The following is a 25,803-nucleotide window of genomic DNA, read 5'->3' on the forward strand; positions in this document are numbered from 1 at the left end:
TATAGGACTAACGCCCCGCCCGCTATTCTAATTGGGTATTGTTGAGTTAAACATTTCTATCCCGCTAAACTATTGGGATTAGGCTATTGTGCGTTGTATTCTTGGGTTTGATCATATAGTACGCCAAAAATTGCATCGCTAGTAAATTAAATCACTATGTTACATGTTGGATATGAGTTTTTATTCTATTATGCTATGTAGTCAAACTTGTGTACTCGCCTTTGCTTTTGCATTGAACTCTATTTTAATACATGTTGCAGGTTAATTGTTGAAGTAAGGACTAAAGATGAAACGAGATTTAGGGTGGACTAGATACACACCTAGATTAATTTATCTTTGTTGTTATGTTACAATTTGAAACTATGTTGTTATTTCTATTTGAACCTTGTATGACAATTTAGTATTGCAATGAAATTTGAATTTAATTAAATATTGTCACATAGTGTTATGACGTCTCTAGCAATCTATACACACTTCGTCTCATCCCGATGTTTCCGCCATCGGTTGGGGTGTGACAGATTGGTATCAGAGCCATAACTATAGGGAATTAGGAAAATTGCCATGCTTTTGCCCTAATCTATAGTTCTAGGAATTTTGCCTCTTATTTGTTGTTTAAGACTTTTGTACTCTACCATGCATGCTTCCTAGCCATACTTTGATTAAAATTATGTGCCTTTCCTAAGGCTAACACGAATACACTTATGCTATTTTTATACTCTTGTAACACCAACGAGAAGAATTTACCAAAATAGGCGTGAAACCCACAATTTGGTAAACGACTCTCATTCTACCTTTAATCTATTTTTGCACGAAATTTCACCATTAAGCTAGGAGTGACATCCACAACTTAATGGTAATTTCCACTTCAACTCTAGTGGACCCTCGTCAAAGTGTCAAAATTTATTTTGGCCGACGAGTACCAACCACATTTAGGGTACGAAATCGTCAAGTTAGGGGTGAAACCCGCATCTTGTCGATTAAGTCCCATTCCTTGATTTTTATTCTCGCCAAAGTCCCGAATGTTCCAATCATTTAGAGATGTGTAGTAACTGGAAGGGTAAGATACCGTTAATCGCTTCTCGACGAGAGTATCTTGCCTATAGGCCAAAGCACAATATCTCTAATTCGAAAGGACTTTCGACCCACTTTGGAATAGTCGACGTTTCTCTACCCGAAACACTCCGATGTTTTATTGAGCCTCTCTTTTATGTATCTCAATTTATATGTGATTTCATACTCGAACGTTCGTTCATTTCAAAATGTCGTTTTAATCATTTCGCACGTTATCGCAATCACAAACAATAATAATCCCTCGTGAACAAACTAAATTTACAATGCTTTCGTTTATTCATGTTATGCTATGTGGAATTCATGACTATGCTATATGAAATGTTTAAACTTTCATGCTATGCGAATCAATTTGAACCCTTTATGCTATGTGACCCTTTATGTTATGTGATCAATTTCATTTTTCTTAAACAAACATTGTGACCAAGTCTCACCTTTTCAATCTTTTGAATCTTAGATGTCTTCTCGTCTCTCCAAAGCGTCTAAGAAGTCAAAGTCTAGCTCCACGAAGAAGATGATGGCTTTCATGGCCGATCAATTTGCGCGCGTCGTTCCAAAGGTCATTTCCGAGATTCGAGCTTCTGAAACTCCTCACTGTTCCGTCGACTCTAAGGTCGAAATACGCAAGCCCGCTTCGTTCAACTTTAAGCACTTTACTTCGTGCAATCCCAAGCCATTTACTGGCAATGATGGAGTGACCGCTATGCTTGAGTGGTTTGACAGCATAGAGGTCACATTCATCAATAGCGATTGCCCTGACGAGCTCAAGACGCGTAGCGCGACTGGGGTATTCCAAGCCCGAGCTCTCGAGTGGTGGTCGAATGAAAGAAACATACGTTCGAACGAGTTGGCTTATGCGTTGACCTGGGAGGAGACTAAGGCCCTAATGATGGACGAGTTTTGCCCTCCGCACGAGCAACAAAAGTTGGAAGAAGAATTTTGGGTCTTAAGGCAGATTGATGATAATAACCTAGCCTATACCACCCGTTTCAAGCTACTCAGTGTCATTGTCCCTCACCTTGTCTTGACTACCGCACGCAAGATAACCAAGTACATCAATGGGTTACCCCCTAGCATGCGCGATACGATTGAGGCAGCCAACCTTGATAACATCGAAGCCGTGTACCGTTTGGCCGCTTCCCTTAATAACAACCGCGTTCGTGATAAGCAAGCCGCAAAACCTGTTTCTTCCAAGCCAGCCAACCAGATTACCCAACAGTCGAATAACAATAGGGGAAGGAAGCGAAAGCAATCCAACCCCGTTTGTAACGCGATTGTGCCGCCTGTTAACCCAAACCCTGTTGCTCCTGATAACGCCCAAAGGCCGTACACTGGGGTTCACCCCAAGTGTGCCACCTGTAACTACCATCATCCCGCCACTGCTAGATGTCGTCGTTGTGGCAATTGTAACCGTTATGGACATGACACCGCCTTTTGCCGCTACCAACAACAGCAAGCGCCACAAGCTCAACAAGCGCAACAAGCTCCACCTGCTCCTCCAAACGCAAGACCCGCTAGGGCTTGTTTCAAATGTGGGGATGTTAATCATATTCGCCCCCAATGCCCATTATGGAATCAAGAGCAACAACAACCTCCTCGTGGACGCGCTTTCAACCTGAACGCGAATCAAGCACGCAACGACAATGATGTCGTTAACGGTACGTTTCTTGTTAACCATCTTTATGCTTCGATACTGTTTGATACTGGTGCGGACAAAAGCTTTGTGTCCTTAGAATTCGAATCATTGTTAAATTGCGCACGCTCTAAGCTACCCAAGTCGTTTTCCGTCGAAGTCGCCAATGGCAAATCTATCTTAGTCGATTCCATTCTCCTCGATTGTCGTCTTACTCTTAACGAGCACGTTTTCCCTATCGATCTCATACCCATGCAACTGGGCAGTTTCGACGTTATCATAGGCATGGATTGGCTTCAAAAGAACCATGCTGAAATCGCTTGTCACGAGAAGTTCGTTCGCTTACCTCTTCCTTCTGGTGACGTTTTACACGTTTATGGAGACCGACCTTCAAAGGGACTGAAGTTAATGTCCTGCACCCAAGCGAACAAGTACTTACGCAAACAGTACTTTGCCTTTTTAGCCCACGTCGTGGAAGAAAAGGGCAAGGGAAAATGTATAAGTGATGTTCCAGTGGTGTGCGACTTCCCTGACGTCTTTCCTGAAGATTTGCCTGGTCCTCCTCCACCTCGATCTGTTGATTTCCGTATTGATCTCGTACCTGGTGCAACTCCTGTTGCTAAGGCTCCTTATCGTCTTGCACCTTCTGAGATGCAAGAATTATCCTCGCAACTACAAGAACTCCTCGAGAAGGGTTTCATCCGTCCAAGTACCTCTCCTTGGGGTGCTCCCGTGCTCTTCGTTAAAAAGAAAGATGGTTCCTTTCGCATGTGTATCGATTATCGTGAGCTCAACAAACTCACCGTTAAGAATCGCTATCCACTCCCGCGTATCGACGACCTCTTTGATCAACTCCAAGGCGCTACCTGTTTTTCCAAAATCGATCTTCGTTCTGGTTATCATCAACTTCGAGTCCTCGAAGAGGACGTTCCCAAAACCGCTTTTCGTACTCGCTATGGACATTACGAGTTCGTGGTTATGCCTTTTGGCTTAACCAACGCACCCGCTGTGTTCATGGACCTCATGAATCGTGTTTGTAAACCTTACTTGGATCGCTTCGTGATCGTCTTTATTGACGATATTCTCATTTATTCTAAATCTCGAGCCGATCATGAGCGTCATCTTCGTCTTATACTCGAACTTTTGCGTGGTGAACGTTTATACGCTAAGTTTTCTAAATGCGAGTTTTGGATCAAAGAAGTTCAATTCCTTGGACACGTTGTTAGTGAAAAAGGAATCCATGTCGACCCTGCAAAAATCGAAGCTGTGAAGAATTGGACCGCGCCTAAATCCCCTTCAGAAATCCGTTCTTTCTTAGGATTGGCGGGTTACTACCGTCGATTCATCTCGAATTTTTCAAAAATCGCCGTTCCTCTCACTTCGTTGACTCAAAAAGAGAAACCTTTTGCTTGGGGTCCTGAGCAAGAGGAATCTTTTCAAACTCTCAAGGATTTGCTTTGCAACGCTCCTATCCTCGCTCTTCCTGATGGGAATGATGATTTCGTGGTGTACTGTGATGCCTCGAATCGTGGTCTTGGTTGTGTGCTCATGCAACGAGACAAAGTCATCGCTTACGCCTCTCGTCAACTCAAAATACATGAGAAGAATTATACTACCCACGACCTCGAGCTTGGCGCAGTTGTTTTTGCGTTAAAGATTTGGCGACACTACCTGTATGGTACTAAGTGTGTGGTTTTCACTGACCATAAGAGCCTACAACACATCTTTGACCAAAAGGAACTCAATATGCGACAGCGACGTTGGGTGGAATTACTCAACGACTACGACTGCGAGATTCGCTACCACCCTGGTAAGGCAAATGTCGTGGCCGATGCACTTAGTCGTAAGGCTCATGTAGATGTCATTCGTTGTTTTCATATCTCGAGCAATCTTCACAATTGCATTCGTGAAGCGCAATATTCGTCTATCAATGAAGGTTCCATGGCTGTAGAAATACGTGGAGCTTCTGAAAGTCAACTCGTTTCGAAACCTGATGGTCTTCTCTATTGTTGTGATCGCGTCTGGATCCCAGATCGCGACAATCTTCGTGACCTTATCATGAACGAAGCACACAAATCTAGGTACTCAATTCATCCTGGCGCCGACAAGATGTACCATAATCTACGTACATCCTATTGGTGGCCTGGTATGAAGAGAGACATTGCTGTGTACGTTTCCAAATGTCTTACCTGTTCGAAAGTCAAAGCCGAGCATCAACGACCTTCTGGTCTACTCGAACAACCTGAAATCCCTGTTTGGAAATGGGATAGCATTGCGATGGACTTCATAACCAAACTTCCTCGTACACCCTCTGGTCACGACAGCATTTGGGTGATCATCGATCGTTTGACCAAGTCCGCCCAATTCATTCCTATTCGTGAAGATTTCAAGGTTGAACGACTTGCTCGCATCTATACCGATGAAGTCATACGCTATCATGGTGTTCCCCTAGACATCATTTCTGATCGTGATGGTCGATTTACTTCGCGCCTTTGGCAAACTTTTCAGTCCGCTATGGGTACTCATTTGAATCTCAGTACGGCCTTTCATCCTCAAACGGATGGACAGACTGAACGTACTATCCAAACCCTAGAGGACATGCTCCGTTCTTGTGTCATCGACTTTGGTGGTAGTTGGGATGTGCATTTACCTTTGATCGAATTCTCATACAACAATAGCTACCACTCTAGTATTCAAATGGCTCCTTTCGAGGCATTATATGGACGCAAGTGCCGATCCCCTTTAAGTTGGCACGAGATTGGCGATAAACATTTTACTGGTCCTGAGTTCATACAAGAAGCAACGGATAAGATTCACCAAATCCGTGATAATCTACTCAAGGCTCGAAATCGTCAAAAGAGCTATGCTAACAAGGGACGCAGACCCATGGAATTCAACGTTGGAGATCTCGTCCTACTCAAGGTATCTCCTTGGAAAGGAGTGGTTCGTTTTGGTAAGAAGGGAAAGCTTGCCCCTCGCTATGTTGGTCCTTTCAAGATACTCGAAAGGATTGGCAAGGTGGCTTATCGACTCGATTTACCTCAAGAGCTCAACAATGTTCATCCCACGTTTCATGTTTCAAACTTAAAGAAGTGTCTCGCTGATGAAGGACTTCAAGTTCCTCTCGAAGATCTTCAAATCAACGACACTTTGCATTTTGTGGAGAAACCTATGGAAATCGTGGACCAAGAAGTCAAGTTATTGAGGCGCAGTAAAATTCCTATCGTCAAGGTTCGATGGGAAGGTAAACGTGGCGCTGAGTTTACTTGGGAACTCAAGAGCGATATGATGAAGAAGTACCCTCATCTTTTCCCTACGTCTTCCTAAATTTCGGGACGAAATTTCCTAAAGGAGGGGAGACTGTAACGCTCCGCATTTTCGAACCTTTCTTATTTTAGCAAGTCGTGTTGTACCTTCCATGTTTAGACACTTGTACTCTCTTTGTAATCTACTTTCGTTTCATTTGTAATTCGAGACTATTGATCATAATGAAAACGAAGGTATTTTATTCATGTTTGTGTTACACTTATGTGCGATTTTCACGTTTGAACGATATATTATCATAGACTCTCGATTCGTTATTACGCTCAATGCTCGTTAAACTAGTTGAAACTCGTAAAATAGTGAAACTCGAAAGCTTTGTGAAACGAATAAACGTTTAAAGATTTTATTTCGTTATAAATATGGTCATTATTCAAGCTTAAACTAATTAAATTAATTAAAATAATTAATTTTGTTATTTAAAAGTTCATTTTTTATAATAATCTAGTTAGTCCCGTTAGATTTTGAAGCTAGAAAATAACCTAGTTAGTAAACCAAGTTAAATTACTTAAGCAATTACTTCGATAAACTAATTGGTTAAAAAAAAAATTATATAACTTAGTTAGTTTAAAAGTTACTTTCCTTTTAAAAAACCATATAACTTGGTTAGTAGTTAAACCACAGGGACCGTTAGTGCAAATTCACCAAACTAAACTTCAGGGACTGATTCTGCAATTATTGAAACTGTTTAAAAATCAAAACAATAAAAAGCGGGTGCCAGGACTCGAACCCAGGTCACCCAGCTTAAAGACACACGCACACACCACTCCACCAGTGCCTTCACATGGTTTCTATTCAGCACATTTAATTCTTAACCACTCCCTCACTGAAGCCTGATCAGCGCGAACAGACCCTCCAGTAGGTCTGTTTGAGCGCGATTTTGACCTTTTTTTGAGTTTTAAACTCGATTTTGGCATTAAATACTCACCTAAACTTAACCTAACTTTTTCCCTATAAATACCAATCCTAATCCAAGCTATTTTCACTTTTCTAAACACTCTCAAATCTCCAAATCAGTCCCAAATTCGTGTTAATTCAGAAGGTTCGAGTAGATTCATACTCTTGCACAAAAGTGAGCATATCTCACTCGTTTCTTGTCCGTTTTTGCTCATTCTTTTTCCTACTTGCTTGGTTAATCATGTAGTTTGATTCCTTGACTTCTCCTTGGAGAAATCAGACCTGGAATTGCTCCGAAATTGACCAAAAACTTTCTGTTTTGTTTCAAACTTATGCAAACTTCATCCAACTTGTGTGAAACACATCTCAAACCAATGTCCTAATGCTTACAACCTCTCTTATGGTTGGTTAGGCTTAAAAACATGGTTGAGACATCTAAATCAGAGGTTAAAACCCCATAAACTTTCTGTTTTTAATTAGGGTTTTACCCACAAGTAATGTTCAAGTGTGAAACTTGTTGAATGTGAGATGGTTGGATTAGCTTGGGCTATCCTTCATAAGAACCCACTCATTACTTGATGCTTTGCTATAGATTAGTTGTTGTTAATACCTTGATACTTGTACGTTCATGACCCTCCTTGTTGTTTATAACAACAAGTGTAGTGGTGAACAATAGAGGTGCCTAAATGGAAGCTTGTTCTTCCTACCTCATGTATGTATTCTATGACACAAAGAGGTACCTAAATGGAGACATTAATCTCCTACCTCATGCTTGAATCATAAGACTTGTAAACTATATAATATCTAAGTTATTCTATATGTATACATCTAAGTAACCAAGACTTGATGATGACTTAATAGTTATTTGTTAAGTGGACGTTACATCATCTATGACCATGCCCTTGTTACGACTCTAATGGATCTTAGAATCCATGAAATCATACCAACTCTTTTGAGTTTCAATAGTGTCAAGAACAAGAGTTATGTGTACAAGATGATTATTTTCACCTATGTTACTTTCTATATATTTTAAAAACTCCGAATCTATAATCTTCCGTTATACGCCAAACTCACACACCTACGTTTCCTTGTGTAGAAGGACAAGGTGCTCCGAACTAATTCATCTACAAACTTGCTCTCGGAACTTCAAGTCACCACTTGTAAACCGTGAGTATACTCGATCCCTTTTTCCCTTTACACTTTGGGATGCAACATGTATGATTATACAAAACAAACTTTTATGCTTAAAACAAAACATACTCTATCTATGAACGAAACATGAAACTATTGTGATCAATTGCTATGCTTGTATGCTCTATGAACGATTTGTAACGTTATATGCTCATTAACTTTGCTAGCCCACCTTAACAATTATAGCGCTATAGGACTAACGCCCCGCCCGCTATTCTAATTGGGTATTGTTGAGTTAAACATTTCTATCCCGCTAAACTATTGGGATTAGGCTATTGTGCGTTGTATTCTTGGGTTTGATCATATAGTACGCCAAAAATTGCATCGCTAGTAAATTAAATCACTATGTTACATGTTGGATATGAGTTTTTATTCTATTATGCTATGTAGTCAAACTTGTGTACTCGCCTTTGCTTTTGCATTGAACTCTATTTTAATACATGTTGCAGGTTAATTGTTGAAGTAAGGACTAAAGATGAAACGAGATTTAGGGTGGACTAGATACACACCTAGATTAATTTATCTTTGTTGTTATGTTACAATTTGAAACTATGTTGTTATTTCTATTTGAACCTTGTATGACAATTTAGTATTGCAATGAAATTTGAATTTAATTAAATATTGTCACATAGTGTTATGACGTCTCTAGCAATCTATACACACTTCGTCTCATCCCGATGTTTCCGCCATCGGTTGGGGTGTGACAACGTACATGCGTTTAATTCCCAACATACTTGTTTTGTCACGTACATTTCGTAAGAAACTTTTCGTGCACTGAACCTTCAGTTGTGTACGCAAATTCACCACCGGTTTCTACAGCACAAGCACATACACAGGGAGAATGTTCTCGAAATTGAATGAAAAGAAAAAATGGTTGCTGATGTTTTTCACTATCAGGATTTTGTTGGTTTGTTTCCAGGTAGGGTTTAGAATGTTTGAAGTATTCTTGGTTCAATACCAACTCTTCTTTATTAGTGTTTGTTTGAGAACCTGATTCAGATACACAACAGTTCTCCAATTCCAGATCAGTAATGAACGTTCAGTTGTAATGAACGTTCAGTTGTGTACACAAATTCATCACCGGTTTCTACAGCACAAGCACATACACAGTTAGGGTTTACAATGTTTGAAGTATTCGGATTTTGTTGGTTTGTCGGGTTCTATAACTACAATCCTTCCAACATTATTGAAAATTACTATATCACCCCCACATTATTGGAATTTGTGGATCAACAGAAATAACTGAAATAACAGCTTCGGAATCTATTAACCAACGGTTCTGCGAAAAAATTCATAGGACTCGCTTGAATCGTCTCGGAAGTACTGAACAACAGAAATAACAGCTTCGGTTTCATCAACCGGCTTTGAAAACCGGACGGAATCTTCGAAGAAACTGTTGGAATTTGTGGATTTCGGTTGGTTCAGAAACTTAACAAGAGAAGCAACTAAAAAAATACAACTGATTACTCGGTCGAATAATGGCCAATAATCCGTTCATTATCTGTTGTTGTCTAAACAATATGACACGCAACGAATTTGACAACCGGTTAAATCACACACTATAATGTGTAAACTTATCGTGTGTTGTAGTTTGGAAAGATGACCGAATAGAGATCTGAATCAGGAGTGCATTGTTTAAATCTGAATCAGGTTCCCAAACAAACACTACTAAAGATGATCTGAATCAGGTTGTTAATTTTAATGAAGCAATGAAGATTGAAGAATGGCCATTAAGAAACAAATCATTAAAAATACAACTGATTACTCGGTCGAATAATGGCCATTAAGAAACAAATCATTAAAAATGCAACTGTTTACTCGCCATTCTCTTGCACCTTCAACTATGTTGGTTCGGTTTAGTTATTTTCCGACTGTTTCAGTTATGATTCATTAAATAAATAATATCTGATTGAGAAGCACTAAAACGGTTGCGGTTGTCCAATTCCAGATCATCTTTAGTAGTGTTTGTTTGAGAACCTGATTCAGATAAACAACGGTTCTCCAATTCCAGAGTAAGCAAATACACATTCCGAATAACTTCACAAAGATATATTGAAAACCCAACTCTCTCTATAGATATGACTGAGAGTGAGGGTTACTCTGTTATATACATCAACAAATGATTGGTTTAATACCAACTGCTCGAAATCCCTTTCGTTTTTTGGATCGTTCTAATAGATTAAAGAGAATAAACCATTTTTTACCATATGAATACGGGCCGTATACAGTTATACGACCCGTATAGACAAAGTGAAAAAAATTACCAGATCGTATACAATGTATACGATGATTATATACGGGTCGTATACTATTATACGGCTCGTATACTATGGGTAAAAAATGGTAAAAAATGGTTTATTCTCTTTAATCTATTAGAACGATCATTGTTTTGAGAACCCTAGACCATGGTGTCAGACTCTCTCCCCCTCCTTTTCTCTCTATGACAACCCTAGACCCAACGGTTCTGCGAAAAAAAAACATCATCTGTTCATCATTGTTCTTGAAGATGAAGATGAAGAAACGAGGGTTTATTCTCTTTAATCTATTAGAACAATCCTTGTTTAGAGAAGCGTTGGGATTCAAGGGTTTATGAGTCAAAGTTCAGTTATGGTTCCAATGTCCTACTACTACAATCCTTCCTACATTATTTAAAATTACTATATCACCCCCACCAGATACATCAATTTGTCACTTGATAAATTCAAATCAAACTAACACGAAGTATCTCGAAGGTATCTTATTCATATTAATCATTCATTGCTACTTCATTATCATTAACGTTATGATTATCACTTCCAGATTCGCTAATTTCACTGTTGGGTCTTAACGACATGATTAAAATCGCATCCGTTTTGTATACGAAAACGGTGGCTATGGGAATGTCTCGAAAGAGGAGACTCACCGTTTTGCTTCAAGATACTGTGTCCATATGGATGGTACATTTATCGCATCCCGCTCTTCCGATACGGGCCCACAAGAGTTGAGCAAGAATTGGGTCCGTCGCATGATAAAAGATACATATCGTCCATTCAAGTTGAGCTTCCTGATACATATCGTCCGTTCAAGTTAAGCTTCCTGATACATATCGTTCGTAAGAAACTTTTCGTGCACTGAACCTTCAGTTGTGTACGCAAATTCACTTTCTCTCCATTTCTCTCTCTCTAGGTACTGGTACCCTTCAATCTTCTTGAGTATTTTTCTAACTTTGTGCTTGCATCCATCACAATGAATATTAACTTTGAGTGAAAGAGTCTGTTTAACTACAGCACAAGCACATACACATTCCGAATAACTTCACAAAGATTTGTTGGAATTTGTGGATCAACAGAAATAACTAAAAATACACATTCTGAATAACTTCACAAAGATTTGTTGAAAACCCAACTTTCTCTGTAGATATGACTGAGAGTGAGGGTTACTCTGTTATATATAACCGGTCAAATCACACACCATAAAGTGTAAACTTATCGTGTATTGTAGTTTGGAAAGATGACCGAATAGAGATCTGAATCAGGCGTTGTTCTCGTTGTTGCATCGGGAACGAAGGAGGAGACTCAACTGTCGTTGCACTGTTCTCGTTGTGGTCGACGTATACCAAAGGTTCTGCGAAAAAAAAAACATCATATGTTCATCATTTTTCTTGAAGATGAAGATGAAGAAACGAGGGTTTATTGTCTTTAATCTACTAGAGCGATCCTTGTTTTGAGAACCTGATTCTGATTTAAACAATGCACGACATGTCTGTTAGTGGTTTCTGTAACCAATTGGGAACCACATATTTGCTTCAAGATTTACGTCTGATGTCCAAGTTTGATCACATTTGACTTTGTTCTTCGTTTTTTGGATCGTTCTAATAGATTAAAGAGAATAATCCATTTTTTACCCTAAGAATACGGGTCGTATACTATTATACGGCCCGTATACACCATGTGAAAAAAAATTACCAGATCATTTTTTACCCTGTTAATACGGGCCGTATACTATTATACGGCCGTATACAACATGTGAAAAAAAATTACCCGGTCGTATACAATGTATACGATGATTGTATACCGGCCGTATAATATTATACGGCCCGTATACTATGGGTAAAAATTGGTAAAAAATGGTTTATTCTCTTTAATCTATTAGAACGATCCTTGTTTTGAGAACCTTGATTCTGATTTAAACAATGCAATTATTCCTCTCAATTGAATAGACAGACACTTGCTTTATAGGACTCACTTCAATCGTCTCAGAAGTACTGAACAACAGAAATAACAGCTTCGGTTTCATCAACCGGCTTTGAACGAGTCTAGAACACTCGTAATCCTCAACCGGCTTTGACACCGGACGGATTCTACGAAGAAACTATTGGAATTTGTGGATTTCAGTTGGTTCAGAAACTTAACAAGAGAAGCAACTAAAAAAGCGATGAACGGTATTTAACGTACACAATTTGTTGGAATTTGTGGATTTCGGTTGGTTCATGCATTGAAGTACTGAATCAACATAAATAACTGAAATAACAGCTTCGGAATCTATTAATAAAACTGATTACTCGGTCGAATAATAGCCAATAAGAAACAAATCATTAAAGCTCACATTTTACTACGTTGACCATGTTTTTTGACAAATCATCTGCTTCCTGAATCTGAATCTGAAAGTTAACTAGACCCCTCAATTTGTCATTCATAACAACTAAGCGTCTGGAGAAGAGTATGTTGATATAGGAGAATTGATGCAATTTTCCAAGCATTTTATCGTGTGTTGTAATTTTAATGAAGCAATGAAGATTGAATATGCAAACCGCATCCGTTTTGTATACGGAAACAGTGGCTATGGGAAATACAAACCCGACACGTCTTCTGTGATGATTCGAAACATTCCGAATAACTAGCAGAAGAACCCGACACGTCTTCTGCTAGTTACTCTTTTCTTCGATTTCAACAAATCTTTCAAGACCATTCACCTCTTTCAACCTAGCAAAACATTGTAAACCCCTTCTTTTAATCTATTAGAACGATCATTCTTTTAATCTATTAGAACGAGGCAACTTTCCTTATCACCCGAACCGGTGATTTCTTATCCATACTATTCTTCATAGCCATATTCCCACTCACAAGTTGTTGATCTTTGGGTGGTGATTTACTCCCAAACAAACCATGCCCACCTTGACCAGAATAGATAAGCGTATCACTCGATCCACTTACACTCGAATAACGCTGAGAATCCACAACGCTTATGGCCAGATTCTTTCCTTCAATCTTGGCAAAATCAATGCCTGCTTGTTTTATTATTTTCGTCTACATGTGTTTTGAAATAGGCTTTGTTCTTGGTTTAATGAAGTTACATGTAACATCTAGTTATATTCAGATTTAAACAATGCACACCTCAACTGAGATAACGGACATCCATCAAGCTCAAAAAGAAAACTTATGTTTCCCATAGTCACAAACGGTTGCGGTTTGTATTTCGCATAGCCACCGTTTCCGTAGTAAAAAAACGGTTGCGGTTTGCACATTCAATCTTCAATACTTCATTAAAATACCACTAGTAGAAGAACCCGACACGTCTTCATGTTACGGAGAATGTTCTAGAAATTGAAGGAAAAGGAAAAGATTTGTTGAAATCGAATTTGACAACTATGACAACTTATTAAAAGTAGCAATCACCTCCAATCATTTCCTGGTCAAATCACACAATATAAAGTTTAAAGTTATCGTGTGTTGTAGCTTGGAAAGATGACCGAATAGAGATCTGAATAACAAACTGTGGAGAACTTGTTTGTGTCGGGTTCTTCTGCTAGTTACTCGATCAACGGACTGATCGATAACGTTACTCTACTTGTGCTCCGATTTAAGCGGCGTGTTCCGATCAACGTTGTTAAAGGTGATGAAGAGTTTAGAAACCCTAGAATGATGGTGTTTTTACTGGAAAAAACGTGATACTTAAAAAAACATCCTTATATACGGCCCGTATACATTTGGTAACATCAAAAACCTCACAAAAATAAATCCATTGAGCCGTATACGTTTTACAAATCGTATAAACATGTATACGACTCGTATAACTATATACGGGCCGTATATAGTAAAATCAAAAAAACATTCTCTGCGTATTTTCCTATTAAAAAACATTCTATACGGGCCATATAATTGTATACGGGCCCGTATACACTAGGGTGTGAAAATAAGATATATGGGGTGTGGGAACAAGGGGGGCCTATTTTATTCTAAAAAATTGTGTTCACAGGTGGAAAACATGCTTGTGTGGATGTTACCTGAGTGTCCCCCTTGTTGGCTCAAGGAAAACCGTTTTGTGGCTTACCGAACAGAATAAGTGAAAGTTGTTAAGCATGAAAAAACTTGTGTTATGTCTCCGTTCCCTTTGTCCTAGATACTTTTGGTTTTCTTGCTTCAGAAGTTATCGGTTTCCTAGACAGAGTGCAGAAGGTAGTGCACAACAATTTCTCGACATTGAGGAACTAGAGTTTCGTTTTTTATAGAATTGGATTTGTTATTCTAAAGAGAGTTGCGACGCAACCCTTGTCATGCTTATGTATTTTTTCTTAAAATTCTAATTAATGGTAAATCTTAAAATTTTTATCATAACCAATTTATATTTCCCATATATTAATTGAGAAAATTGGTTTGTGAGGAGCTTTTATTGTTAATATTTAGTGTCTTGATTGGTGGAGGAGCTTTTGTAGGTCAATCGGTGGGTGTCATATGACATCCACTTTTTTATTATATCCATATATAAATCTTAAAGCTAGATGTACAAATTTTTATTGCATATAAATATTTATTTTTCTTCCCTTTGACTATAACTAAAAGTAAATATCTTTCCTTAGAGTATTAGAATAAGTATCAAATAACCCTTATGATTTACTTTTAATTTTAATAAACCCTATACTTAATAAATTTATTTAACTATTATTATTGTTGTTATAATTATATAAATTTTAAACTCAAATGAGTTGCGAGTTAACACTACGTAACAACCGTGCATGGTTCAACGTTTTTATGTTGAATTTTTGTTTTGTTTAATGGTACCGTCACAAGACGTGTCATTTTTTACATGAGATTTCGGATATTATAAACGTATTTGCTACAATGTATGGAAAATCTTTTTCATTTTATATTTTGGTATAATTTTGCAGTTTAATGGTCTCGCCGCAGCGCGCGGATCTAAATACTAGTTTTCAAAAGGCAAGAGTTTTATCACTCAACTTTTTTTTAAAACAATTTAAGATAATGTTATTTACGTGATATCCATGTTTTTATAGCATTTCTATACCATCTTTGTAATACAAGTATAAAAAATTTAGCAACTTTATTTATAGATTTTTTTACAAAGACAATTTATCACTTTAATAACTTTTTTAATACCTGCGTGTAAACTTTTATACCGTTTTGGGTAAACTTTTTAGTTGTTAAATTTATTCTTTTATTTGTTAATTTATTAAACTAGTTTTTTAAACTTTTCACATCATTTATTTGTTATTTTTTATATTTGATGATATTGATAAATGATTTTATATACTAGTTGCTAATTAAGTAAAGCATTGACGGATGCACATAATTTCTTTATGGGGGGCAAAAACATTTCATGTTAAAAACAGGTTAGATAAAAAATAAAAAATAATATTAAAATAACAATGAACCATTCATATTCATATTCATATTCATATATGATAAAAAACAAACTAAATGAACAGGAGTTTGTTTTTTTTATCATATATGGTATGGGGCGGGGTTAAGGCATGGGTTGGGTACAAACACCTAAGTTACCATCCTGGGTGGGCTTGGGTTTTCGTGTGGTCCCTTGGACGGGGGTTTTAGCCCGGGGGCGGGGTTGTGACGTGGGTTGGGTACAAATGCCCAAGTCACCACCCCGGGTGGGCTTGGGTTTCGGCGTGGCCCCTTGGGCGGGGGTTTCAGCCCGTGCGTTGGACGGGGCTATCAAGATGACATGGCGGGATCTCATTGGCCAAGACAAGTAGCCGTTTGGGCTAGCCGTTGACCAATGGCTATGTGTATATAAAAAATTTATTCACTATAAATACTCACACTTCTATTCATTTTTTTTACCACAACTACTCCACCTCTTCTGTAATCATCTCTATCTTATTTTTAAAAAAAAATTCTCATCCAACCACAATACGAAAAATGAATCCTCATAATCGTGGTTTTGACCCGAACGATCCGTGGGCATTCCAAGAAACACCTAGCACAACATCCAATCGTCCAATTGCTCCCTTTTTAATACACTCCACGATGCCGGATATGGCTGGTTACGCATCGTTTATCTCGAATCGTTTGAAGAATGATGTCGATCGAAAACACCAATGCCTTTCGCGCAACGCGCGTCATTGAAAAACACTAGTTTAATATAAGCTAAAAAAGGTTTATGAATAGTCTACAAAAATGAAAAAAAAAATATGAAAAATTACTCGAATACTCATGTAAAATTAAACACAAAACAACTAAAAAGTTGAAACAAAGTAAGAAATTAGAAGAGAAAAAAATGAAAAACTAAAACAAGTACTAGATCTTCACTTTGTAGGCCTACACACATTCAGGCACACCCTCCAGGCTTTCGCTTCCGGTTGGGTAGTAACCGCCAGACAGTTATGGGGCTAAGCTAGCTTGTGGAGTGAGATCACTCCAGCGGTTGGGAGGACCGTGCAATATCCACCCCCCCCCCCCATTCATATATACAAAATAAAACAAACATGTCAAACAAACTTTACCAAAAAAATAAACATGTCAAACAAAGGGCTTTTGACCACATTCATCATGATGCAGTCAAGAATACCTTTGCTCATCAAGTAAACTCAAAAACACTTGAGACACATCCTTGTATGCATCCAAAACTTGCATATGTGGCTATATATATATCTATATATATTATATCATAATACTCTTCATATATAGTTCTCATCACTTCTTCTCTGCACATACACATAACCATAACCTACTACATAACAATGCTACCACCACAAAAAAGTTACAACAAAATTTCCCACCACATATTGTAACCTTTACTGTGCAATTCTTTGCACCTCATTCTGTTCATCAAATGTTTCCATCAAAAGCGGAGGCGCATAATGTGCGGTCCCTTGATGTTCCTCCGCATCCTGACAATACGAAAGTATAATCGTATCGATCGACATTTCCACCACCGCAAAGAAAAGGGTCGCCACCACATATCCTAAACCCCAACACACCTGCATCGTAATCCCATAAATCAAATTAGTATCGAATCGTCGATCTTTTTAATCAAAGATACGATTTTTACTTGAGCCCATGTTACATACCAGCACCGGAAATAACGGGGATGTGATCTTGTTGTGAGATGATTTGTATTTATGAGTATCCAACATGAGAAATCCAAAAAGTGCACTTGCAAGGCTTACACATAGTTTTCCGAGAAAGAGTATAACGTCCCCGATTACGTTCACTCGGCCTATACGGAGAATGTTACTAATTATCAAATCTGTTGCCATTTCGGAAGCTTTAAAAAACCCTTTTCCTGTTATAGCAATCTGCCAAAAAAAAAAAAAAACTCGAAACACATGTTAAACAGAGAGCAATTTTAAACTGTTTACTTGTTAATGGGTGGGTTATCCTGAACGGGCCAGTTAAAAATAAATTGCTAAAAGGGAAACGGGTCAAAACGGTTGAAAGTCGCACAAAGTATAAATTTAATGCATTTAAGTAAAAAGTACACGAATGGTCCCTGTGTTTTACCAACATTTTGGATTTGGTCCCTAGCTTTCCAAAAGTACACAGATGGTCCCAGTGGTTTGCATTTTGCAATGCATTTATGAACAGTGGCGGAGCTTGACCAAAAGTTCCGAGGGGGCGGAAAGTCATGGGACCCAATTTATATATTTTATAAATATTTAGGCAAAATAATTTGGGGGGATCCTATATAATTTAAAAATTTTCGGACGAAAAATAGGAAATTTTACGCTTCTAACCGAAACATTCAGGAGGCGGGTGCCCCCCCAACTTTACACTAAGCTACGCCTCTGTTTATGAACATGTTCCTTTCGTTAATGAACAAACACGAACAAAAAATCTTGTTCGGTAGGTGTTCATGAACCGTTCGTGAACACATTATATCCTTAACGCACGAACACGAACAAGGCCTTGTTCATGTTTGTTCAGTTCATTTACAGCCCTAGGTTTTAGCATGTCCAAGTTAGGGACTAAATGTGTTACAAAGTGCAAACCATAGGGACCATTCATGTACTTTTGGAAAAAGAATGCGTTACAAAGTGCAAACCACAGGGACCATCTGTGTACTTTACTCTATTAATTATTGTAATAATATATTGTTTTTATAATTAAAATTTAGGCATTGATTTTTTTTTTCTTTTTTTAAAGATAAAAAAAGAAATGAGAAAAAGTGTTTGCAGGTCAATAGAACCTGACCCAGCCCGTACCAAAAATGACCCGTTTGAACCAAAACCCGTTTTGTCATGATCCATCACACCATTTGCCACCTCTACAAGAAGATATACACGTTGAGTCTTTACTTACCATAATGTATGCATTGCGGTTAACAGATTTCACGGTCAATTCAATACATTTCAAGCAAACCCGCGAAGTATAAAACAACACTCTTTTAATCCAGTTTTCGGGCATGATGTCAGCAACTTTAAGTCTCCGGCGAACAGCCTCGAGTATAAACCGGGTCGACTCAACAAACGATACAATCAAGGAACCAATAGCCACCGAGCCAAGGCTATAGCGCATGAGTAGCTTCATTGACGAAAAAACCGGAAGAAACGGAATAGTCGTCTGAATCAAATAAACACGCATTCATTAGTAACGAAAGATGCATAAACCAAAAGTTAACTATTTTTTATGCTTAAAGGCTTACCGAAGATTCCCCACGAGCCCAATAGTATGAAGCGACGGAGCCCGCAATCACGGTTGAAGAACATGCGATGATAAACTGAGTGGCCCAATAGCACCCGAACAAGTGGAACAGAATGGAAGCGGCTATGTGAGGGGTGTAATGGATACTATAACCGCAACAATCGTCACAAGTGACGCGTTTGGCTTTAAGATCGTACGCACAACAATTTGTGTTGCAGTCGTTGCGGACTATTTGACCCGAACTAAAAAGATTAAGAGCAGCCGATAACCAAAACATGTAAAAGACTGCGAGGATTAAATATGGTACAATCGGGAATATTATTAGAGCATGAACTTCTCCAATCACCTTTGCAGCTACCTGAAAAAATTATAGTTTTATTATTAGGGGACTCGGGGCACCCCCGTGATCAACATTTTTAACGCGTGATCACCATTTTCAACACCGCCGCCACTCATTTGATAACGCGTGAACATTTAAACGCGTTAACCTGAGCACGCGTTAAACTTTTGAGTTTTATAGGGTATGACTTGTACATTGTGCATTAATACTTGTATATTGGAATCCCCATCACTAGTGATTCCACCCCTCCTACATTTCTATCACTAGTGATGGAAATTGGATTGATGACATGGCATTAGTTGATTGGATAGTGGGAGTGATGGAATCCATCACTAGTGATTCCACCCCTAGTCCCCTTATATGCATATTGATGGTAAAATGTGGGATTTTAATCTATAGAGTAAAATGTCATTTTCGTCCCTGAGGTTTGGCCAGTTTTGCGACTTTCGTCCAAAGGTTTGTTTTTCCGCATCTGGATCCAAAAGGTTTGAAATCTTGCCATAAAGTGGAAAAGACTGAATTGCCCTTTAAGTGAATACTTGTACATTATGCTAAATGCTTGTATATAAAGTGAAAGAGATCGAATTGCCCTTTAAGTCAACAAAAAAGACGGAAATACCCCTGACTTAAGGAAGAAAAATGGATGGAGTTAAGGAGCCAGATGAAAATGTCAAGATTTCAAACCTTTTGGATCCAATTGCGCAAAAACAAACCTTTGGACGAAAGTCGCAAAACTGGCCAAACCTCAAGGACGAAAATGGCATTTTACTCTAATCTATATTATATGAGTACACTTGCCTTGAGTACAGATGTTGCCATAAGAATTCGTCTAACGATAGCTATAGACGATAAAACGGCAACAATCATAACACAAGTCATGAGAAACGCAGCTGCACGGATATGATGTTGCTCCTGAATAAAGCAAATTAACGAATGATTAGCAACCGATGTTTTGATAACTGGACCAGTCGTCAAACCGATCGCTCTACCAAGTTCGGTTTTCAAAACCATGATAGCAACTTAGCAGCACCTTTATAGTGAGTAAATGAATATAAATTATTAACTGATTAAAGTATTTACCCTTGCGGAAACGTGATAATACGGATCATGCTCACCAATGATTGGTGAGATAGCATCGTTTCCAATCCATCCAGCTAAAAAAAAAAAAAAAAAAAGACATAATATTACATCGAAGGATTTATAAGTTCAAATCTTACATTCTTACCTTTTAAGTAGTATAACATTGTGACTGATATTATAAGGCCATTAAAGAAGAATACGGTAACCCATGGCATTGCGGTTACAAAATGTCGAATCATTAAAAGCCATAGCAACGATAAACCTAGAGGCAAGAGTCCTCCGCACACAATCAAAACGGGCCATGATTTTCCAACATCAGCTACATATCTCTGCAATCATTACACCGATAAGTAATCTCAATCTTGAAACTATTAAAGGTATGTATGCACTACCATGACAAATGAAATGCACACTATTTTTTATTTTTTTAAAAAGGTGGGAATTCTGACCTATTCGATTCACTTGCGAACGGGTCAATTTGGGTCGTGTTTTCGCTCAAACGGGCCGAATAAAATTTTTTAGCTAAAAGGGCAATGAGTCGAACGGGTCAGATGGCTTGCTTTTAATGCACTACAACAATCATTTTTTTAAATTGTTACTAAAGGTGGGAATTTTGACCCATATACTTATGAATGGATAAATATGAATTATGTTTTATCTTAAACGGGTCAAATCAAAACTTTTGCTAAAATCGAAAGTAGTCTAACGGGCGTGACCGTTTGAAAGTTGCCCAAAGTCTTATCTATAATGCATAATTGCATATAAACTCATAGTCTTAGATCATTTTTGTTAAAATATTTGGGGAAATTGGCCTGTAATAATCCCACCTCAGAATATTCCCCCCACAAGTCCCACCTTTCACCTATTTTTCCTACAATGGTCCCCCGTTAAAAAAACTTAACGGAGTTAAGCTTTTTTCCGAATTACAAACATATTTTTAGGGCTTTTGATTAGAACGACGATACGAGTCCGTTGATGTAAAACTTGCCTCGAAACGGTGCTCTAAACGATAAAAACGGCGCTTCAATTCGGGTGTTTAAATTTCCAATTAACCAAAATCAAGTCACTTGGAGCACCATTTTGAAGTAAGTTTTACATCAATGGACTCGTATCATCGTTCTGATCAAAAGCCCTAAAAAATCTGTTTGTAATTTGGAAAAAAGCTTAACTCCGTTAAGTTTTTTTAATGGGGGACCATTGTAGGAAAAATAGGTGAAAGGTGGGACTGGTGGGGGGAATATTCTGAGGTGCGATTATTAATGGCCAATAAGGTCTAGGTGGAATTATTACAGTTCAATTCCCCAAATATTTAACTTATTATAGCATTGAAATATCAAATAATAGCTTAACAATTTTAAAATCTTATTTAAAGTAGACAAAAGTGCTTGTGTGTCAACCCAACCTTGCGACCCGGCCCGTTTGACCCGCACTAAAAAACAACTTGTTTCAAATAGAAACCATTTTGGCATGTTACCACCTTTAGTTTTTACAGTGTAATAGACGATAAAAATCTATTTTAGTACATTTGGGCTAGCGTACCTTCAATACTGCGGACCGTTGATTAATGGAGTTATGAATAGATTTATCTATGACCATATCATCATCAATGGTAACACCATTCAATTGTTTCCAATGCGTTAACGACACGTTTGACGGTCGATCAACAAATTGGCAAGTCCAATAAACTGCATTAGCCATTAGACTCATTACCAACAACAACATTCAACAAATCACTACAGAAACAAAAAGCTATTATTCAAAAACTCGACTTATGACATACCGTTTACGCTTGGAAAAATAACGGGGTAACAAGGACCTTGAAGCTGAAGAGAAGAGTTTCTTAGTTCTGGAGTAAGATCAGCGTAATAATCGTAATTCATATCGATCCAATCGTCTAATGAAATACGGATATCTCCTTCGGGATAATCGCAAACCCAGTTCAATGAATCTTCGGACGGAGTTGGGCAATCCAATAAACATATTGTTCGCGCGTTAGAGAGTTTTGCTCCGCTGTTTTTTAATCCGCTTTGGTAAACTTGATTCGGGTTAACGTAATATTTGAGTTCCAACTCATGGAGGTTGAAATCTTTGTGTTTGCCTCCACATACATTTCCTTTATAATCCAACCCGAAATTTAGCCTGATAAAATACATAATTCATTACACATTAAAGAAATGTGAGAACTTGAGGAAAACTAGCCTATTGTAACTGATATATAAATCCTTTTCAACTGTGACTAAGAATATCAAAAACTAAAATTAAAACTAGAGGTGCAAACGAGCCGAGCGGCTCAAGAAAAAGCTCGAAACGAGCCGAGCTTGGCCTAAAATAAAGCTCGTTTACTTATCGAGCTCAAGCCTGGCATGTGAAGCTCATTAGGCTCGTCGAGTCTTATCGAGCCTTAATGGAATATTAGTTTTTATTAATGTTTAATAACATTTGCCCCTTATTTAAAGTTGTCTAGTAAACGAGCCGAGCCGAGCCGAGCTTATTTAAACTTGTTTATGAGCCAAGCCCGAACCTAAAAATAAGCTTGTTTAGTAAACGAGCTCGAGCCTGAACTTCACTTATTGAGCTTCCGAGCCTAAACGAGCCTATTATTTATATTATTTTTATTTAATATGTTAATTATTAGATAATAAACGAGTCGAGCCCAAGCTTGAGAAACTACCAACGAACCAAGATCTCATAAGTTAATCAAACTCGAGCCTGGTCAAGCCCGGGCTCGGCTCAGCTCGGCTCGTTTGCACCCCTAATTAAATTATTAACAAATAGTAATTATCTAGAAAACAAGATGATTAAAATTTAATATTTGGAAACTTGATGAGGCGTTGGTCCAAGAGCTAGCGGACTCATACTTGGATCAACTAAACAAAACCAAATGGGCTACGAAACGGCCCAACTTAAATTGGCGAAACTTTCACCACATTTGGAGTTACAATGCCCATTACTTATGAACCGAAAAGTCTCAACAGTCCGTATCATGTGACAAACGCCATAGGCGGTTTGCTCCAGCTGTCTCCATTATTTGAACCTGATTTCAAACTCAACAGTTTGTTCCAAATTTTAGCAGTTTTAATTTATTTCTTTTTATTTATTGTAGAAAGGTGTGGATCTTTGCCCTTTAACTCCACCTATGTGTTCTGGCATTGTTGGTATTTTCTCAAAAAATTAAAAGTAGAAAGTGACATTTTGTATTTAGCTAAATTCTTCCCTAAATAATAACCTATCAATAATCATGTAAATATGTAATACAGTCCCTAAGTTGTAAACTAACAACTTAATCTACAAATCAAAATCTTGAAAAAAAAAAAAAAAAAAACCTTAACTTGACTAACAAACATTATCTAGAAGATTGATAACAACTTAATCCATAAAATCAAATCTAGACAACCATAAAATCTTATTAAAGCATGATAGTGACACTACCTGCAAGAAATCTTGAAAATCTTGAACAAGAATTAATTTTTTATTAAAAAATAAAAATAAAAAAAAGGTTGAAACTTTATAGTTTATTTTTAGGTTTACCTCAATGGGTTTCCTTGATTGAAGGCAAAACTGGAGTTAACAATCATGGCGATCCAAAAAGCAATGAAAAAAACAAGAAAGACAACATCTCTGCATTTTCTGTTGGTTTTTATGATCCCATTTGCACCACCAACTTCACCATTGCCATCACTTGATGGGTATTTTCCCATTACTCCTCTCATTTGTGTGAGTTTGCTTCAGATTGTAGAGAGAGAGAGAATGAGGGTTTTGTGATGAGAGAGAGAGAGAAAGAGGGAACCAACCAGTAGAATGAAAACTGAAAAGACAACAGTAAAAAGCAAGTGTGAAGGGGGTCACAAAGAAAATATGGGGAATATCATTTCTTTAATTGTTTTTCATCTTCCACTTTTGCTTGCTTTTTTTGGTTTTATCTTCTGTTGTAAAACATCTTTTCAGCTTTATCATTTTTCCTAAAAATTTTAACAAAGTTTATACTTTAAAATGGTTCTTTAATTAACTTTCTTTCTAATCTAGAATTGGAAAAAAAATGAATATTAGTTTCAACTTGTCATGGTTGTATTATTATTTTAATAAAGACATCTTTTAGATTTAAGACAAAGATTTCATAGAATTAAATTAATTACTATATATAGATCTATCAAGCTATGGTTTTTCAGCTTGAGCCGAATTAAAGTTGGCTCCCCCAAAACGTTAGCTGTTATCCACTTGTAGAGTTGTATCCATCCTTGTTTTATTTGAAAAAAAAATGTCTAAGGCTCCAAATAAACTAAAACCTTCATGAAGTTTATTTTTGTATTTGATCTTACAATAAACGAATAAAAAAATATTATATTCATTTTGTTAAATGAACGAATATGAACATGTATGTTTGTTTGTGTTAGTTTGCTTGATATTCACTAAAGTTTTTAATTTTATATTTTATTTAAATACTTCAAAATTCACACTAATAAATATTTGATTAATATTAGGATATTGCATATTACATAATATTTATCTACGTAATGTTTTTTTTATGGAAAATACTGATTCTATTCGGAATTTAAAATATATTCTTTTGTGTTCATTTCTGTTAATGAACATTTGTTTGTTCATGAACATTCGTTTGTGTGTTCATGTACGTACATTTGTGTTTATTACCTAAAATCAACGAACGAACACGACTACATTCATTTCCTTAGCGAACGAACACGAACAATGCATTATTCATGTGCGTCTGATTCGTTTACAACCATGTTTAAGTCACTAAATTTGAAAAATTAAATGATATTAATTTAAATTTAACTAATCCAAGTTTATACAATATGTTTGCTTGAATAAGTTACTTAATTAGTCCTATTAATAAACAACAACATGTTGATCAGTTCTGTTTAGACATAATAGAAAACATGAAAACATACGTTTGATTGCATCAGTACAGGTAGGGCTGGCAATTTTACACGATACACGAATACACGACACGAACCTACACGACCTTAACAGGTATCGTGTATGACCTTAACAGGTATCGTGTACTAAACAGGTAGACACGAAATAACCTGTTAATTTTCGTGTCGTGTTCGTGTCTAGCGTTTCGTGTTTTCGTGTTTTCGTGTCTTATCGTGTCTGTTCGTGTATAGCGTTAATACATGTTAACACTTAACATCGAGTGGGTAAGATACCTGTTTACCTGTTAGATACCCGTTAAGATACCCGTTAAGATACCTGTTTACCTGTTAGATACCCGTTAATACATGTTAATACCTGTTAGATAGTTAGATACCCGTTAATACATGTTAATACCTGTTTACATGTTAGATACCCGTTAATACATGATTATTCTAGTGTTCGTTAACAGGTATTAACAGGTAATTTCGTGTTTTCGTGTCGTGTTCGTGTTTGAAAAAAAG

The 25,803-nt window shown here is 37.4% G+C and overlaps 1 protein-coding gene across 1 annotated transcript; it reads right to left on the minus strand.

The window, feature by feature from the left end:
- Positions 1–16,954: 16,954 nt before the first annotated feature.
- Positions 16,955–24,262, minus strand: LOC110889645 (choline transporter protein 1). Its single transcript, XM_022137209.2, has 10 exons — positions 23,936–24,262; positions 22,188–22,546; positions 21,947–22,092; positions 20,553–20,736; positions 20,408–20,481; positions 20,126–20,239; positions 18,989–19,345; positions 18,646–18,906; positions 17,415–17,642; positions 16,955–17,324 (listed from the first exon to the last, which is right to left on the minus strand). The coding sequence occupies exons 1-10, from the start codon at positions 24,115–24,117 to the stop codon at positions 17,139–17,141; spliced, it is 2,091 nt and encodes a 696-aa protein (XP_021992901.1). The 5' UTR covers positions 24,118–24,262; the 3' UTR covers positions 16,955–17,138.
- Between the last annotated feature and the right edge of the window lie 1,541 nt (positions 24,263–25,803).

Source organism: Helianthus annuus, chromosome 11 (assembly GCF_002127325.2).
Source record: "Helianthus annuus cultivar XRQ/B chromosome 11, HanXRQr2.0-SUNRISE, whole genome shotgun sequence".
In the NCBI taxonomy this organism is placed as follows: Eukaryota; Viridiplantae; Streptophyta; class Magnoliopsida; order Asterales; family Asteraceae; genus Helianthus; species Helianthus annuus.